This window comes from Bos taurus, chromosome 5 (assembly GCF_002263795.3).
Source record: "Bos taurus isolate L1 Dominette 01449 registration number 42190680 breed Hereford chromosome 5, ARS-UCD2.0, whole genome shotgun sequence".
Lineage (NCBI taxonomy): Eukaryota > Metazoa > Chordata > Mammalia > Artiodactyla > Bovidae > Bos > Bos taurus.
Genome location: NC_037332.1, coordinates 36950357 through 36971267, shown reverse-complemented (window position 1 = coordinate 36971267; position 20911 = coordinate 36950357). Strand labels below are relative to the sequence as shown.

The 20911-nt window shown below is 34.7% G+C and overlaps 1 protein-coding gene across 2 annotated transcripts in view; it reads right to left on the bottom strand.

Moving 5' to 3' along the window:
• Positions 1 to 20911, bottom strand: part of ADAMTS20 (ADAM metallopeptidase with thrombospondin type 1 motif 20) — a 216210-nt gene that overhangs the window by 149888 nt on the left and 45411 nt on the right. For both annotated transcript variants that reach the window (XM_024991940.1, NM_001206093.2), the window contains exons 4-7: positions 17378 to 17637; positions 5431 to 5514; positions 4788 to 4912; positions 3424 to 3464 (exon numbers count right to left, since the gene is read on the bottom strand). In XM_024991940.1, coding sequence (XP_024847708.1) covers positions 3424 to 3464; positions 4788 to 4912; positions 5431 to 5514; positions 17378 to 17637 — 510 coding nt within the window. The remainder of the gene's footprint in view (positions 1 to 3423; positions 3465 to 4787; positions 4913 to 5430; positions 5515 to 17377; positions 17638 to 20911) is intronic.

The window sequence follows — 20911 nt, the reverse complement described above, 5'->3', positions numbered from 1 at the left end:
CATAATTATTTACAAAACGTGCGGTGAGAGAGCCTGACCAGGCCATCTTGGATAATTTGCTATCTCCTCACAGTATCAGACACGACTGAAGTGACTTAGCAGCAGTAGCACAGTATCAAAATCAGAGAAATACAATCAAAGGAATGTCATTTCACTCCTGAAAATATATGCATGGAATGAAATCTAGTGGTGTGTTTAGAGACAACAAAAAAAAAGAAAAAACCTTAATCAAGATTGGTTTAGTGTTACAAAACTCATAAAAGGAATTCATAAGATTAAAATAATCATATGATCATTACTAGATCTGCATAATTTTTTAATAAAAAGTATACATTTTCTAAGTTTCAGAAAACTATAAGTTTATCAGCCAAGAAGAACCTGTGGCAAATGTTCCTAATGGTGAAACTTTACAAATATTCCCTTTAAAATCCAGGGAAAAAAGGCTATCATCATCATTTCTATTCAACATTCAACAAGGTTTATATCTTACTTTAAGACAAAAAAAAAAGGGGGGGAAAGAAAAAGATTAAAAAGAAAGGAAAAAATATTATAAGGATTGAAGAAGGGAAAAGAATAACAGCCATAATTCACAATGATATAAATGGATATCAGATCCATGACCCATGAATCTACCCATAGAAAGAGGCCCAAGTGATTTTGGACAAAGTTTATATAAAATTCAATGGAGTCTTATAAATAAGGCTGCTAGAGCAATTGGGCCATTGGACATTCATAGACAAAACAAATAAGCACAAATCTTATAGAAAAACATTATCTTCAAGAACTATGGTGAGGCAAAGAGTTCTTAAACTTGATGTCAAAACTACAACCCATAAAAGGAGATATTGATAGACTAAATAGATTTTACTCTATGAAAGACTGTGTTAAGAGAATAAAGATATGAGCTACAGTGACAGAAAACATCAAATTACAACTAGCATCTAGAAAGATAAAGAATTCTCAAGACTCAGTGTTAAAAAAAAAAAAAAAAAAACAATAATCCAGTTTTATACACAAAGATACAGACAGTTCACCAAAGATAGATATGCAAGTGCAAATAAACATGAAAAAATGATCAAAATCTTTTCCTAAAACATCACTATACACCAGTCAGAATGGCTGAAGTCAAAAAATAAAGATAACTCTAAACACTGATAAGAATGTGGAGGAAATACATTACAACTACTTTTCTACTGAAAATGTAAAATGGTAGAGCCACTCTGGAAAATCATTTGGTAGTTTCTTAATAAAACTAAACATTCAACTACCATATGACCCAGAAATTTCACTCCTGAGGATTTATCCCAGAGAAATGAGGCTTAAAATGAAGACACAAAACTGTATATGAATGTTTATAGTGTATTCATAATGGTTCAAAACCTGAAGCAACCCAGATGTATTTCAATAAGTGAATGTTTAAATAAATTATGGCACACTGATATCATAAAATAAAATTTAAAAAAAGGAAAAAATATTATAAGGATTGAAGAAGGGAAAAGAGTAACAGCCATAATTCACAATTATATAAATGCCCACAGGTAAATTATGAGATTAATTAATGAATCAGGTGTCTATATTTAAAATCAATAATCCAAATAATTTATTATATTTCTATCAATCAACATCATACACCAATATACTAATAAAAGAGGTAAATGAAAGTTGGGCACAATAAACTCTGAAAGAAAATAATACATATTACTAAAAAAATATTTTAAAAGACCTTCATAAATAGATAATTGTTTCATAATGACTTAACATACTGGTCTAAAATTTTATAGGAGATCATAGGTCCAAGAATAGCCACAAACTCTTGAAGAAAATTAGATGGAGTATATACTCTATGAATTATGATGATTTATTATAGAACTATATAATTTGAATTTATGGAATTGGTAGATGAACTAAATAAAAAGTATTGATTAATGAAACAGCAGGATGTTTGCACATGCCAGTGCAAACAGAAATTTTATATGTGGCATCGCAGATTCTAAGGAAAGGTACAGCAGAGTCTAGGAAACTAATCAAACTAATCAAAACATGATCTCAGGAAACTGGATATCCACACAGAAAAGAATCTTATAAAACTGGATCCTTATTTGATACCATATCAAAAAACCTCAAATAGTATAGAGATTTAAATGTGGAAGGACAAATTTTTAAATCCTTATAAGAAAACAGAATAATACATTCAGATTTTACACTACAGAATACTTAGAAAGCTATAATTTCATTACTAAGACATAAAATTTCTAACTCTAAAATTATAAATTCAGCTATAGTATACTTTTTCATACAAATACAACAATAATCACTAAGGAACTAATCATTAATAGATATTTACAATACATATAATCCAAAAACGGTTTGGTATCAAGAAGTTATAAAGAACACTAAAAGGCATAAGAAAATGAAAAGTACTACAGCAGAAAAACAGGCAACTTTTTTCATTTATTTCATTCCTCTCAGAAAAGATATATAAATGGCTAGTAAATATATAAAAAGATGTCCAGACTCATTAGTGACCAGGGAACTAAAAATTACTACTGTAATGAAATATATTAAATTTAGATTGGCAAAAATGAGAAATTTGAAGATTCTTGTATTGATAAGAATATAATCAAAAGAAATGCTTATACACTATTGATAAAAAATGAAAATTGGTACCACTTTGGAAAATAATTTGGTATATTTTATAAAGTTGAACATGAGCACATTTAATGACATGAAATTCTAATCTTAGGAATATACCTTAGGGTCTTATAATAAAGTTTCTAATAGAAAAAAGCTGAAATCAGCCCAAATATTCACTGACAGAATAAAGATATGTGAACCGTGATTGAAATATTCTGTAACAGTGAAAATGCATGAACTAAAGCTCAAAAATAAGCATAATCAAGCAGATTCTTTTAAGAATACATACATGTGCCATAAAACTATTTTTCAAAAAAATGGAAAGAACTGGCACATAGAACATTTATGCAACTGATTATTTCTTGGGGAAATGCAAGGGATAGAATAAGGACTTAGCACAGGCCATAGAACAGTACTGCTAAATTTCTAATTCTTAAATCTAATTCATAAATCTGATAGTGGATTCATGTCCATTCATTTTATTTTTCTTGTTTTAAATTTGCATATAAGTTATTATGTACTATTTTGTATGATCAAATGATACATAATAAAATACTTTAAATATGTCAAGCTTTGCACAGCACTTGATGTTTAGTAATTGTTATATAAATAGTAGTTCCTATTATTCTTTAAAGCTTATAGAAGCAAAAATCAAATAATAGTGACACTATAATCATTAATCAAGACAACTAAACAAAATGATTAATATGTAAATTAAAAGATAATCTAAACATCATCCTAAATAATTCAGTAAACAATTATATAAGCTATATTTACAAAATAACTTACCTAATGTGTCACATTTCTCTCTAGCTCCACAAATGTCTTCCCTTGAAACAAAAGATTTTGAAGCATTTTTAGAAAATATTTTTGCAACAAGCCAAAGCAAAGACAAAAAAGCTTTAATTTTGACATATCTATTGCCCTAAACTGACTTTAAGATCTAGTTCTCTCAAGCTCTCAATAAGTTTAAACCTAGAGTAATGCACCATTTTTGCATACCAATAAGCAAATAGGTACAGTATAAAGGTGACTGCTATAAACAGCTGGAGCTTAATCATTTTCAATGAAAAGCCTTCTCAATGTATTTTTCACCTCTCTGCCTTTACCTTTGCAGTAGTATATGTAATACTCTTTTCTTGATGTTTCAACATCATTATGAAGTAAAGCTATTATTCTCTGCTGCAAAATAATGATGTTCTCAAATGTTACCAAGTTGCTTAAACTTTTTGCTTCTGCATTACTCAGTCTCTAACCATTCAATATGACAATTCTCTAGTCTCTTTCCCCATGGTCTCCTCTTAGAGCCCTTTTCTTCCCTCCCATTTTAATATGTTATCTCTAGCCATAACATAGGGCATTAGAATACAGTGTATAAATGTGAGCAATTCTGCTTTACTTTGGAAAACAGATAAAGCACATGGACTATGTCAGTTGTTTTACATTGACTAAAGGTTTTCATTTCAGGGTTCTAGAAAGTCAACATTTCTCTGAGTCTAATCTTCAAGCAAAAGATTTTTTTCCCCTTTGGCCAACCAACCAAGCAAAACAAACTACAAACCTGGGATTCTTAAACCATGACGGATGCTGAAACAACAGTGTGAATTAACAATGTACTTGTAAAATAATCATTTTTATAATAATAGCAGCTGTTTTTCATATAAATAAATAGGGTTGAGAAAAAAGCCTAGCAAAAGCAGCCCAGTAATTAAGATACACACTGAGCAACAAAACACAGAGCAGATAGGTTTTTTTAAAAGTATAAGGAGTCCAAAAAAAATTCAGAGGCTTTCTTTTCCAAGCGATTGGAAGGTCAAATAGGGAAGAAACAAAATGCGTTCACAGTTCCATAACTATGTTAATTTTCAAATAATTTTCCTAATTCTGTTATTCTGTCATTAACATACTAAGGAAATCATTTTGTTTAGGTCAAGCCATTACTTAGCAACCTAATGCTGCTAATTTCCTAAGGAATCAGGCCAGTGTTCTGGTCTGAAAGAAACAGAAGAATGCTTTCATTCAAGGGTATCTTTCATAATACAAGTTCTCATAGAACACTACTATGTACTACTGATATAACAAGAAGTATCAGTGATCATGCAGGAGAGAAAGGGTAAACAATTTCATTGGAAGGGTTATTTCTAGACCTGTACCTTGTGATAAGAACAGCAGTATCATGGTGGGATGGGTGGGCATCGTCAAGAACATTTTGAGTTTGTTGCCATAAACAGAAGTTGCGTAATGTGGTAGCTGCATTAAAACTGATGACTGGTCCTTCCTACACACACAAAAAATCAGCAATTTAATATTACATCAAAACATTCATGCCCTCTCCCTTCCAAACTTGTCAGTGTTTATGCAGTTCATTAAATAGCATTTTTATAGGCAAATGAAGAAGTCACTTCATTGCTCCCTCATGCCTCAAACATATTTTAGCAATCCTTAAAACGTTGTGATGAAAACAGAATTGAATTAGATGCTTCTCAATGTAAGCATCCAATATTTCGGATCAAAAAACTAACTTCTAAAATTTATATTTTAAATCTAACAGTAGAATTATAAAAAGTGAATATCTGATTGTTATCAACCTTAACTTTTTAAATTGTTTATTACTTTCTGTGACTTCCTCTGTTCTCATTTCATTTCCATCATGATGGAAAAAGTCAACCTCATTCCTTTCTGAATCAAGATTTTTAACATGTATTTTTCAATTATCCCATTTCATGATCTACATACATATATTCCTGCTAAGAGCTTACTACAACTAGGAATATTAGTTTTAGAACTGTTTCTTACCTGCTCATCATGAATTATAACTAATTTTACAATTACTATGTTTATAAGATTTCCAATACTTGAGTCCTTGTAGATTGCTGCAACCTGCAAGGAAAAAGTATAAGATTTGATGCCTAAAATCAATGTTTTTTTCTCAAAAGGAAATTAAAACCAATCTGACATCATCAATTCTCCAATTCATTTGCACACTGGAATCTCCTAGGGAGCTTTTCATAAACCTTAAAGCTCAGGCCACATTCCCCCTTATCAATTAAATCAGAATCTCTAGGGTTGAGACACAGGCATCAGTATCTTTTAAAACTCCCTGGCATTTTTCTGATTCCAATGTGAAGCCAAGTTTGAGAAACAGTATCCTTAATCTTCTTACTGAGATTAATCCATTGATCAGCAGCGTCCATATCACCTAGAGCTGATTAGAAATACAAACTCTCCACAGGTATACACGACCTGTGGTGGATTCATTTTGATATTTGGCAAAACTAATACAATTATGTAAAGTTTAAAAATAAAATAAAATTTAAAAAATAAATTAATTAATTAAAAAAAAAAAAAAAAGAAATACAAACTCTCAGGCCCATCTGGACAAGTGAGCCAGAAACTTTAGTTTAATAAGATCTCCAAGGCATCTGAATATGAATTGTGGCTTGGAAATACTGTTCTAGATGATTCAGCAAAAAATTGTGTCACAATCCACAATTTATGTGACCAAAATACTCCATAAAAATAAACACATAAATTTTACCTATTCTTTGGTAGTTTTACCTAATCTTTCTTGCCATGACTGGGTATTTTCAATTCTGAATATGCTTATGGTTTTTAATTGCTTAGCACCATTAGAATCCATGGAGACAAATTCATCAAGAATCACAAAGAGTCATCAGTTCAGTTCAGTCACTCAGTCATGTCCAACTCTTTGTGACCCCATGGACTGCAGCACACCAGGCTTCCCTGTATATCACCAACTCCTGGAGCTTCCTCAAACTCATGTCCATCAAGTCAGCAAAGAGCCGCAGAAGAAGTCATAGGTCACAATCTGGTCTTCCACTCTCCAAAATTGGAGAATGCAATTCTACAAAGGACTCTGCATGGGCTCAGTTTGTGACTCATAGTGAAAGTGTTGTACAATTCACCAATTAATATCCTCCTCTTACAGCTACCATGGAGGTTGCCAGATAGCAAGAGTGTATTCCATGACCAACGCCTCTGCCTAGGATTTCTGTAGAGATACACCTTTCTGGAGCTGGGCCACCCATGACATGAAAATTGCTTCTGAATGTGGATCACCATCTCCTGGACCACTGCCCAAACCAAGACAGCAATTCCTTCAGGAAGTGCTACTTCTTTCATTTATTTAATTAATATTCAGCAAATATTCCTTCCTTTATTGGTTACAGACACAGAGACAGGGAAGAGAAGATGGTCCCTGACCTTGTGGAGCTTACAGTTTACTAAAAGAACCAGAAGTGGAGCCCTGATGCTATCAGCCAAAGTTGCTTCAACATAATGAATAACATGAGAACCATCAGAACCAGGCCCAAAAGCATCTCTGGAAATGCTGACCCTGTAGGTCAGCATGAACTTAAATAAAGTTTCTAGCATTTTTCCTATTGTTTTAGCTGTACAACCACAAACACAGATTGACCATCTTTACCTGTAGAGATGTCTTTTGTTCTAGTATTTTTTGGCAAGAGTGATGGTCACCCCAGTGGAGTTAAGAGTTCAGTTAAACAGAGACAGGCAGATGACTGGCAATTGCATGCTGATTGGCTAGTATTGCAGTATTGCTCACTTTAAAATGGCAGCTGTGGAAAAATCTATGGCTGAACTAATATATAGAGAGTTACATGGAAAATGAGCATCTATTGTAAAAAACAAAGTATACCCATACGTGTGCCTTCTGAGTTATCCTCTGATCATGTGAGATTAAAAGTAGATGTTTCCCTAAGTCAAACTAGAAGGTAAACAAAGCACCTCAAAGGTAAGCACAAAGGCTCTTTTAATGAAAGCCAACTGAGAAGACTTGTCACTGGCCAGCATGCATTCCTGGTCCTCCAGAGATAAAAGCTTAGGCATTGTGAAGTATCTAAATGGCTAATTTCTCTCTATGCATTGCCTGAAATGTGCTGCCTACAAATGACAATCTGGATATGTAATATAAACTATAAAATAACCACAAAAATGTTTTCAGTTTCAGAAGAAAACAGATGTGGCACCTTGATTGACAAGTGACCAAGCAACCAGCTAGAATTTAGAAACACATTCCCAGTGTTCTGACACTATGTTTTTAAATATATTACTTCAGCAAAATTTCTTTTAAAATTTAACTTTAGGAAAAAAAATAATTCAAGTAATTATGTAAGATGGGCAATGTTATGAAGCAGAGTCCTTTTAATTCCAATTTTAACTGCCACTTGTTGATAACACCTAATTACCAGGCTGCTATAAAGATTAAATAAGATGGTGTACAAAAAGCATTTAGATCACTAGAAAAATAGTGCTGATGAACCTATTTTCAGGGCAGGAATAGAGACACGGACATAGAGAAGGGACTTGTGGACATGGGCGGCGGGGAGGGGAATGAAGAGGGGAGGGTGAGACAAATTAAGAGAGCAGCACTGACACACATCCACTTCGTGTAAAACAGATAGTGAGTGGCCAGTTGCTGTCTGGCACAAGGAGCTCAGCTCAATGCTCTGTGATGACCTAGAGGCGCAGGAGGGAGTGATGGGAGGGAGGTTCAAGAGGGAGGGGATATATATATACACATATAGCCCATTCACTCCATTGTACAGCAGAAACCAACAAAACATCATAAAGCAATTATACTCCAATTAAAAACAAACAAACAAAAGCAACAACAATAAAAAATAAAGAACACTAGTTATTTTAAAGAAAAGCATTTAGATCAGGGTCTGGGTCACAGTGATCAATGACAGCTATTATTACTACATTCAGAAGAAAAGGCATATGTTACATATAATGTTTATTCTAGTTCATGTGTTTCAAATTAGTTATCATAGAATGGCAAATTGAAAGCAAAGGATACAAAAGCTTCACAGTTTTATCTCTTTCAATATTTATTAACTATCTACTGGCTTACCTAATACCATTAAAAATTCAGTCTTCCAGGGGTAAAAGACACAGATGGTTCGGTTTAAATAATTATTCATATCTACCCCCAAAAAAATCCTCAGGATGGTATTTTGCTTTTACACTAAAATGCCATATTTCTATATACACGTTCGAGTGTAAAACAGATAAGCTAGTGTGAAGATGCTGTACAGCATAGAGAGTTCAGTTCAGTGCTCTGAGACAGCCCAGAAGAGTGGGATGGTGGGGGCTGGGAGGGAGGCTTTAGAGGGAGGGCATGTATGTATACAGATAGCTGGTTCACACTGTTGCACAACAGAAACTAACACAACAGTGTAAAGCAAATACACGCCAATAAAAATTAATTAATTACAATTAAATGGTATGTCTCTTCAAGGTCATTTTGCTTATTTAATTGTAGACACTTCTTACTGTTTTATGTATTGGCCTTTATAATCTATGTGCTCACACTCTATACATATATATTTTTTACAGTTTTTGGATATTTAGAGGTGCTTTCATTGAATAACTGTTCAATTAAGCTGAATGGTGAATCAGGCAGGTAAATGATCAGGCCTACTTGTTACTTCAGAAGCTTTTCTAATTATCATGACAACATGCTTCTCTTATCCCTAAAACTGCCACCCCATAATAGGCCACCATAATGATAGGGTATCATGTTTGCAACTTCCTCATAAATACATAACTAGAAATAATATTTATTGAATATTTACTGTGTGTCAGATGTGATCTAAGTTTTAAATGTATTAATTCGTTTAATAATTCTCACAACAAATTTTATGAGCTGGAAACTATTGTGTCCATTTTACGTATAAGAAAATTAAGGTACAGAGAAATTCATAACACACTCAAGGTTAGGTGGCTGGAAGCAGCGGAGTAATTTCCACCCGAGGTAGTCTAGCTTCAGCTCTGACTACTTTGTCTGATCTTATGAAATTTCAGCACTCTATCCTAAGTACTTCCTAAATAGCTCTTGGCACAAATGTTATTTTAGACCCTGATGTGATTCATGCCCTACCCCCTGACACCGTCCTGCTACAGTTACTTGACCATGGCCTCAGAAGTCTTACACAGACAGGAGACCTAGATTTCCGTTCTGGCTCTTACTAGTTACAAGCCAGTTATCCAGCTCTGGAAATAGATTTATCTACTTTTTGCCTCAATTCCCCCCACCACAGTGAGCACCAAGCACCCTTGGTCACAATGCCCTGGTGTATTGGATTAGTATTCACCAGAAGCTGTTGGGAAAAGGGTGTGAGAACATTTGTTTTAAAGAAAAAAATTATTCCACAGTTGGAGAAAAGTTGAGCAAAAAGATATCTTCAGGGATATCTTGGAGTAGATTAACTCTAAGGATAACTCTTCATGGAGTCTTGACTAGGCTAAGTCTTGACTAGCCTAGAATAGTTTTGACATGCATAAATATTAAATGTACAAGAGAGGTATTTATTATATGCAGCATCTCACTCAACTGTCTGGCCAAATTCTCTTTTCCCCTCCATGAACAAGCCACAGGACTAGTATCCCACCCCAGAGACTATACTGTAGAAAACACTAGATCAGATTTCTAATGTATCTTTTCTGTTCTATAAAACCATGTAATATTATTATATACAACTGTAATCACTCCATTTTAGAGTACTATGCATTAGGACTTTCATTGATCCAATTAAAATGTGTTCAGTCCTTTATTCTGTAAGTGTTTTTTTTTCCCCTGGCATATAGAATTCATATTGCTTTATAGGACTCATAAAATAGTAAACATTGCTTCATAGATAATTAGCAAAAGGAAAAGAAATGCTATAAATTGTTTAAATATTTTAAGAAAATCTCAGGCAACATACAGTTCATGCAAAGCACGAAGCAAATTATATCTCTATTAACGGACCACTATTTTGAAACACAGCTTCAGCAAATGTTCATATATGGCACGTTTAGAGATCATCTTTTTTTTTTAAGCCATTTAAAAAAATTAAGAACTGACATATATCAGTGTATTAATTTTAGGTATTCAATGATTTGATATGTGTGTGTGTGTATTGCAAATGACCACTACAATAAGTTTAGTTAACATCCATTACCATATATAGTTGTAATTTTTTTTTCTAATAGGACTTTTTAGATCTACTCTCTTAGCAACTTTCAAATACAAAATACAGTATTGCTAACTACAGTCACCACCTGTACATTACATTCCCCAGGAGTAATTTATCTTATAACTGGATATTTGTACCTTCTGACCACCTTCACCTTTGAAGTTATCTATAAAAAAAAACTGATTTTAGCAAAGTGAAGAGATTTTGTTACATAGATCCTTACTCATCAGAAAGATGTTATTGTTTTTAAGTTAGAAAATGAAATTCCACATATATCCAAAGAAAATATATGCAAAGAATTAAGAACAGGTAGAGCACTGAGTTGAAGGAAAAGGTAACATAAAATGGTTAAATGTGATGTACGAAAGCAAATCATGAGTTTTTATTCTAATATTGTTGAAAATTTTCCCCATCCTAAATAACATCAGTAAAGACAACTCAAAGAATTGAAAGCAATGATATTAAGTCAATGTAATGTAGGTGAAACTTTCTAGTTGATAAATGCCTCTAATAGCAACTGTGTTTTTAAAAATAGGGCTAATTCCTGACAAATGATGCTCTTGAGATTTACATTATTAAATCTGTAACAAGGTAAATATTATCAAATCAAACTTTGTAAACAAAAGTATGGAGGCTTCTGACAATATTTCCAAGGTTTATTAAACAGAAAGTCATTGCATATCAAAATAAATCTGCTGAAAAAAGTATAATTTTCCTAATTTAAATACTATTTAATAGTTTAATAATGAATTTAAATTGACATTTTAACCTGATCAGTCAGTTCAATTCAGTTGCTCAGTCGTGTCCGACTCTTTGCAACCCCATGAATTGCAGCATGCCAGGCCTCCCTGTCCATCACCAACTCCCAGAGTTCACTCAGACTCATGTCCATTGAGTCAGTGATGCCATCCAGCCATCTCATCCTCTGTCGTCCCCTTCTCCTCCTGCCCCCAATCCCTCCCAGCATCAGAGTCTTTTCCAATGAGTCAACTCTTCGCATGAGGTGGCCAAAATACTGGAGTTTCAGCTTTAGCATCAGTCCTTCCAAAGAACACCCAGGACTGATCTCCTTTAGAATGGACTGGTTGGATCTCCTTACAGTCCAAGGGACTCTCAAGAGTCTTCTCCAACACCACAGTTCAAAAGCATCAATTCTTTGGCACTCAGCTTTCTTCACAGTCCAATTCTCACATCCATACATGACCACTGGAAAAACCATAGGCTTGACTAGACAGACCTTTGTTGGCAAAGTAATGTCTCTGCTTTTGAATATGCTATCTAGGTTGGTCATAACTTTCCTTCCAAGGAGTAAGCATCTTTTAGTTTCATGGCTGCAGTCACCATCTGCAGTGATTTTGGAGCCCCAGAAAATAAAGTCTGATACTGTTTCCACTGTTTCCCCATCTATTTCCCATGATAATATCACCCAAATTCTCTAAGGAAAAATTTTAGAGTAGCGAAAAACTGAACATCTCTGCTCATTTAACACACACTGATTTCATTAAGTACACTATACACCACAAATGCATTTTTCCCAGCTAATTTTAATGTTATTTCTAGAAACTCTTTGAATAGAGATCACTAAGTTATTTTTACAACATGAGTAAAGCACTCTAAAAGGTGAATTAAATCACACATTATTTCTATATTCACTGCACTCAGATATTGTTAAACTGTTGAAAGAAAAGGAAAAGTTTGAGAAGACAGCAGAATTGTTTACTTTGTATGGGATGAGTAAGGGTAGATAATCACCTCTCTAAAGTATGTATACAATCCATCTGCTCAGTGCTGAAAGCATTTGGCACTCTCCCCCACTATATCTGGAGCTCAACACAAAATCTCTTTCATCACTTTGAACTTTTCTCTAAATGACTCTCAATCATATTCCAGGTGTAAATCACATGCTTTTGTCTTTTCCCTAAATTACTATGACCAAAAAATATTATCAATACGCCAAGTGTGTCAGAATAAATACAGTTAATGTCTCTTTAAAAATTAGGACATACACAAAATTTGAATGGCTTCTTCAACTGGCAACATTTGGGGACAGTTTTGGGGAGACAGCATTCCTCTTACTTCTTTAGAGCAATCTGGAAATGGACTTCACAAGTGCAGATAAAACAAGCTGGATTATATTTGACGAGTCTCTATGTAGTATGACCAACTGTCCCTGTCTGCTCATGACTGAGGGATTTCCAGGGATATAAGACTTTTAATACTAAAACTAAGAAATTCCCAAGCAAAACAAGTCTGTTGACTCTTTCTCCACATTTCTTTTTACCTTTAATATGGTTTACATCTACAAACATAGCTATAGCCATTATTGTTAACTAATAAAATAACAATGCATGTCCAAAATCATAAAGTCTGCTGACTTTCCTATATCCTTATTTAAACATTTAATGAAAGAAAAAAGGATAGAGAAAACAAAAAACCCAGGTAATCTGAAGTCATCTGAAATTAGACCTCTGAAGAGGAAAAAGTATGTATAAAACCAAAACTACCTCAAAAGGGAGATATATCCTTCTAAATTTTTCCTCCTGTAGTCCATGGGGTTCCAAAAGAGTTGGACATGACTTAGTAACTAAACAAAAACAACATCTATATTTGGAATATCCCCCTGTTCCTCAACTGTGGCAGTATTTCCCTATGAATGAAAGCTAAACACAAACTAACTGACAGCATCTATGAACATTTCATCTTAACTGAAACGGGCTCTCCTAATGTAATTAAACATCTAGGGAATGGTACGTGCACGCACTGGTCTGCGGTTTCAAGCGATCTCAGAACAGATTTACTTTTCATGATGGCAGAAGGTTGACTTTGTTATTGATGAACTCTGGTTTTAAAACCCCCATGGACAACTTCACAAGGTACATCACAATATCCTCTAATTGATACTGTGATTATAATGATTTTAATCATAAAATACACATGACAAAACTTTTCTGAGGATGGTACCATCACCAAAACTGTATATAGCTATTCAAAAATTACTCTTGTGTTCCTTTACCTCTTAGAGTCAGTATTTCCAAAGCACTGATAAGGGAGTTGTCATTTAACATCAAAACCTGCTGTACTTAAAAAATCTAGTATTTTTCTTGAGTATCTCTATCACCTTCCCAATTTTATTAATAAATATCTTCTTCAACCATATAAAATTCCCAAGTTTAACCCACACTATTCCAGGCTTCAGCAATACATGAACCGTGAACTTCCAGATGTTCAAGCTGGTTTTAGAAGAGGCAGAGGAACCAGAGATCAAATTGCCTACATCTGCTGGATCATTGAAAAAGCAAGAGAGTTCCAGAAAAACATCTATTTCTGCTTTATTGACTACACCAAAGCCTTTGACTGTGTGGATCACAAGAAACTGTAGAAAATTCTGAAAGAGATGGGAATACCAGACCACCTGACCTGCCTCTTGAGAAATCTGTATGCAGGTCAGGAAGCAACAGTTAGAACTGGACATGGAACAACAGACTGGTTCCAAATAGGAAAAGGAGTACGTCAAGGCTGTATATTGTCACCCTGCTTATTTAACTTGTATGCAGAGTACATCATGAGAAACGCTGGGCTGGATGAAGCACAAGCTGGAATCAAGATTGCTGGGAGAAATATCAATAACCTCAGACATGCATGTGAAACCACCCTTATGGCAGAAAGTGAAGAGGAACTAAAAAGCCTCTTGATGAAAGTGAAAGAGGAGAGTGAAAAAGTTGGCTTAAAGCTCAACATTCAGAAAATGAAGATCATGGCATCTGGTCCCATTACTTCATGGGAAACAGATGGGGAAACAATGGAAACAGTGTCAGACTTTAATTTTGGGGGCTCCAAAATCACTGCAGATAGTAACTGCAGCCATGAAATTAAAAGACACTCCTTGGAAGGAAAGTTATGACCAACCTAGATAGCATATTCAAAAGCAGAGACATTACTTTGCCAACAAAGGTCCGTCTAGTCAAGGCTATGGTTTTTCCAGTGGTCATGTATGGATGCGAGAGTTGGACTGTGAAGAAAGCTGAGTGCCGAAGAGTTGATGCTTTTGAACTGTGGTGTTGGAGAAGACTCTTGAGAGTCCCTTGGACTGCAAGGAGATCCAACCAGTCCATTCTGAAGGAGATCAGTCCTGGGTGTTCTTTGGAAGGACTGATGCTAAAGCTGAAACTCCAGTATTTTGGCCACCTCATGCGAAGAGTTGACTCATTGGAAAAGACTCTGATGCTGGGAGGGATTGGGGGCAGGAGAAGAAGGGGACGACAGAGGATGAGATGGCTGGATGGCATCACTGACTCAATGGACCTGAGTCTGAGTGAACTCTGGGTGTTGGTGATGGATAGGGAAGCCTGGCATACTGCGATTCATGGGGTTGCAAAGAGTCAGACACGACTGAGCGACTGAACTGAACTGAACTGATTCCATATAAATGATATAATTTCCTATATATCAATCAACATCCTCCATGTCAGTGTTCTCATTAGAAGCCCTTCACAATGAGCATGCCATACCAGTATCTAAATAATTACACATCTAGATAATTATACACATCTAGATCGTTACTTTGGATTCAGAGGTTAAAAAGTAATCAGGATAAATCTGTATGTAGAGCTGTGTTGTCACTTTAAAAATTCAATTCAAGTAAATAAAATACATCTACACTGCACAAATTTCAAAGCGTCATTTTAGATTATATGTTTGTTTCCCATTATAATGTCACTTATTCTGAAAAAAATATTACCTTAATCATTTATCTACTTATTCTTTTACTAACTATTGAGTGCTCATTTCATAACAGATACTTTGTTTAGACACAGAAGCAATGTATTCCTAGCACGTATAAGAATTTAAGATAAAATGCTATATGTAAGGAAAATACCAAGGTCTTAGGGTCTTTTCAGTCACAATGAAGTTGATTGGAGAGTTCTTGCTAAGTGAAATTTATAATAGATGTGTCCAGGTGCCATCATTTCAGCCAAGCAGCCCTGAATTCCCTCCCTGTGAATATGAGATATGATCCAATACCCTGAATTTGTATAAATAGAGGAAACTATAAATTTCATCAGCTAAACCAAGATACTCCTGAGCATGAAAGAGCTGCTTTTAGCAATTACTTCAAAAGAACAGGACTTAATCCAGGAATGTCCCAGACAGTAGGTACAGGTGTGTATATATGTATGTGCATTCGTCCCTCAGTTGTGTCTGACTCTTCATGACCCCATGGACAAGCCCACCAGGCTCCTCTGTCCATGGAATTCTCCAGGCAAGAATACTGGAGTGGGGAGCCATTCCCTTCTCCAGGGGATCTTCTCCAAGAGATTTTTCCCACCCGGAAACCAAACCTGGGTCTCCTGCACTGGAGGCAGACTCTTCACCATCTGAGCCACCAGGGAAGCCCAAACATATGTAATGTATGCCTATGTACTTTTATGTATATAGAGTGCTACACTAACACAGAACTGGTGCTCTTCACTAGCCCTAGAAATCTATTCATATGCCACCACCACTGCTCAGCAGAGACGTTAACATCAGATCAAAAGTTCTTAGAGCTACTGTGATCTTATTGTTCGTTGTTGTTCAGTCACTAAATGACAGACTCTGTCTGACTGACTCTTGTGTCTGACTCTGCAACCCCATGGACTAGAGCACACCAGGCTTCCCTGTCCTTCACTCTCTCCCTGAATTTGCTCAAACTCATGCCTGTTGAGTCCATGATGCCATCCAACCATCTCATCTTCTGTCACTCTCTTTTCCTCTGGCCCTCAATTTTTCTCAGCATCAGGGTCTTTTCCAACAAGTTGCCTCTTCACATCAGGTGGCCAAAGTATTGGAGCTTCAGCTTCAGCATCAGTCCTTCTAATGAATATTCAGGGTTAATTTCCTTTAGGATTAAGTGGTTTGATCTCCTTGCTGTCCAAGGGACTCAAGAGTCTTCTCCAGCACCACAATTTGAAAGCATCAATTCTTCAGCACTCGGCCTACTTTACGGTCCAACTCTCACATCCATACATGACTACTGAAAAACCATAGCTATGACTTCATGGACTTTTGTTAACAAAGTGATAAAAAGATTAAAAAGTCTCTGCTTTTTAATACACTGTCTGGGTCTGTCATAGTTTTTCTTCCAAGGAGCAAATGTCTTTTAATTTCAAGGCCGCAGTCACCATCCAACGATTTTCGAGTTCAAGAAAATAAAATCTGTCACTGTTTCTATTTTTCCCCTACTATTTGCCATGAAGTGATGGGATCGAATGGCACGATCTTAAGATTCCTCTTACATTCCAAGTTTGTTAAAGCCCTATTATTAATAGAGCTCCTTTTATTACCATAAATACCTTTATAACTTAAAATATGTGTCCCAATTTGATTTGGTGAATGCAGTAGTAATAAAATTAGTATTCCCTCCTTCTATACAGAAACAAGATTAAAACTTCAGATTCAAAGGGCAAAAGATCAATTTTGTCACTAGGGGGCAGAAGTCATTCACATGATGAAGTCAAGATTGAAGCACTTTCTGTTAAGTGATTTGTTTAAAAGGTTTTTAGATTCTTTAAAAAATTGTCCAAGTAACAGAATGGAACACTTGCTATATACATCTATATATTTAAATTTCATTCAGATATTTTGGCTTAAATGTAAACAATTTGCTTACATCTAAAGTTTGGGGAAATTTTTAATTAAATGTGAAAAAATATTATGTAAAACATTTTAGAAAATATAAAGGACCTGTTAAGTTTACTTACAATTGACATCAGAGTTAGTACATAGTGCTGCAAGTTCTGTCCGTGATGATGAACCATTTTAGAGTCAGCTGTAACCATAACTTCCACGTATCTTGGATATGATAAAAAACGTTTTTTCCTGGAATGCAATTGACTTCTTTCATCTTCCAAAGATATATTTTTTGAAGTGTATCCTAAAACTCTTTCCTCCTTTATATTGAGATTTTCATTCACGTCGCTGTAGTTATGAAAGGGTAAAGTAGTTTTCTTTATTTCACTTTCTGGTGGGGGAAAAATATAATAATGTAGAGTCATTAAATTGGATGTGACTCAAAATACTGCACAGAATAGAAGGGCCAAAAATATTTAATATTTTTACATCTGCTTCCAATATGAAATATAAGGGCAAAAAATTTATTTTAAAGTCTTACACCACATTAGCATAAGCATTACTATTACTCATAGTAATATAATGTTCACATTTTCATATATTGCAGTAACAAAACCATATATAAGTCTTACTTTAACAGCCATGACTATTAAAAATGTGTATTAACCACTGGGGAGAAAATAAAAACAAACCAGGGAGAACTTAGGCTTTTTTCAGTAGGTAAATTGGGTCCTCAAGCCACTGACTGCATCTAATCTCATTACAGAGAAATTATATTTTATAGGATAAAGCTTCATAAAGCACAGAAAACAAATATATTTTTTTGTTATGCAACATCTAAAGAGCATCAAAAGAAAATGAATCCATATGGCAATAGATGGCTTTTCAAACCCAGAAATTCAAATGTTGATATAAATTTTGTAATACTTGATTATATAAAATACCTGATTACTTTGATAATGTTTGTTTATATATAAATACAGCATTAAAACTGCTAAAACATTAGGGATTATTATGGCAACCACTTTAAGTCCTTCTATAAAAGTCACTTCTAAATTCATGATTATTTGTGCCAATGGAAAAAATTTCATAGGCAGCTTGAGTGTTTGTTCTATTTCCTTCTCCTTCAATTTGTTCCTCTACTCTCTTTCTTATTTTTCTCTGCTAATTTTTCTGATAATTGTTTGGTGAAAATATTTAGAACAGGAAAGTAGATCAAAGCAAACAGGTAAGAAGAAATCAAAAGTCCTGGATAGTTCATAAGTCAAATCATCAATACTACAACAATCAAGATTTAGTTGTATTACAAGGATTAGACAGAATATAAACCTGTATTACAAAAATAATTCATTTCCCTTAAAATTAGTAGCAACTCTATGGTTGTAAAAAATGAAACTAAAGTCCTTGAACAATGTTTCTACAGATGAACTGCTTTTCCTAATTTCTAAAACTATCCTGCCTTTTAATATTACTACACTGTTAAGTTTTAAAATATAGCTCAGTGGGAGACTATGGGCATCTGACAAACTGAACATAGATTCCTAACATTTTGTCTTGCCATATTTTTCCTAAGGTGAGTCAACCACCAAAATGTGCTGTGCTGTGCTAAGTCGCTATGGTCATATCTGCAAGGCTCCTTTGTCCATGGGATTCTCCAGGCAAGAATTCTGTAGTGGATTGCCATACCCTTCTCCAGGGGATCTTCCCAACCCAGAGACTGAAACTGCATCACTTATGTCTCCTGCGTTAGCAGGCAAGATCTTTACCACTGGTGCCACCAGGGAAGCCCACCAAAATATTCATGACTAATTATTTGACCCTGGAGAAGATCTTAGATGTATCCGATGTACACAAATCCCAGAGTTATCAGGAAAAAGGTAAATATTCATGTTTTGATTATTTGTTCACTCATTTCATTCATTCAAAATAAACTTTCACTGAGTACCTGCCCAATGTCACCAAACATCAGAAATTAAGCAGCAAATAGCATCTAATAAAGTTTATACTCCAGTGGGAAGAGTAAAAAAAATGAACACATATCAAAGGACTTAAAGTTATTTCTCAAATTAATCCTTAAATAACAATTCAATCAAAAGATTTAACAAAATGGCTAAAACTTAAAAGACTGATAATACCAAGTATTGTCTCAGCCACTCCAGAATACTATCTGGCAATTTTTAAATTACACATGTACCTATCCTATGACCCCGCAATTGCAATCCTGATACCTAAAAGAAGGAAAACATATGTCCAGAAAACACTAAGAATGTCCATAGCATAACCTGCATAAATACCAATGGAATAAAGAACCAAGAAAGAAACCTTTATGTATATGGTCAAATGATGTTTGACAAGTGTGCTAAGGACAGCCTATGAAGAATGAATAGGTTCTTCAACAAATGGTGTTGGGACAACTAGATATGTCCATGCAAAAGAGTGAAACTGGACTTCATCTTATATCATATATAAAAGTTAACTCAAAATGGATTAAGATCTAAAACAACTTTGAAACTCCTAAAAGAAAGCAGAGGAAAAGCTCCATGACAGTGGGTCTGACAGTGATTATTTGGATATGACACCAAAGCACAGGCAATAAACGCAAAAAAACAGACAAACATGATTGCAAACTTAAAAATGTATGTGCATTGAAGAATACAATCAAAAGAGTGAAAATGCAATGGGAAAAATACTTGCAAATCATATCTGATGAGGAGCTACAGAGGTAATACCCACTACACATATACATATATATATATATATATACACACATATATATATATATATACTTATAACTCAATAAGGGCTTCCCTAATAGCTCAATTGGTAAAGAATCCACCTGTACTGCAGGAGACCCGAGTTTGATTCCTGGGTTGGGAAGATCCCTTGGAGAATGGATAGGCTGCCCACTCCAGGATTCTTTGGCTTCCCTTGTGATTCAGCTGGTAAAGAATCCACCTGCAATTGCAGGAGACCTGGGTTCGATCCCTGACTAAGGAAGATCCCCTGGAGAAGGAAATGGCTACGCATTCCAGTATTCTGGCCTGAGAATTCCATGGACTATATAGTCCATAGGGTTGCAAAGAGGCAGACACGACTAAGCAACTTTCACTTTCATGACTCAATAAAAATAACCTGATTTTTTAAATGGGGAAAGGACTTGAATAGACATTTTACCAAAGGTAAAAAATGTACAATCGCATATAAAAAGATGGTCAATGTTACTTATCATTAGAGATATGCAAATCAAAACTACAATGAGATATCATTTCAAACCGATTAGGATGGCTAATATTAAAAAGAACAGAAAATAATAAGTGTTGATGAGGATGTGGAGAAACTGGAACCTTCATGAACTGTTGGTTGGATTATAAAATGGGGTGCAACCGCTATGGGAAATAGTATAAAAGTACCTCAAAAACTTATATACAGAACTACCAAATGATCCAGCAATTCTACATCTCAGTATATATCCAAAAGAATTAAAAGCAGGGTCTTTAAGTAATATTTGCCCACTCATGATCACTGCAGCATTATTTACAATAACCAAAAGGTGGAAGCAACTCAAATATCTATTGATAGATAAACAGATAAATGAAACGCGGTATATATAGCAAATGGGTTACTCATCTTTAAAAAAGGAAATTATTACATGCTCTGATATGGAT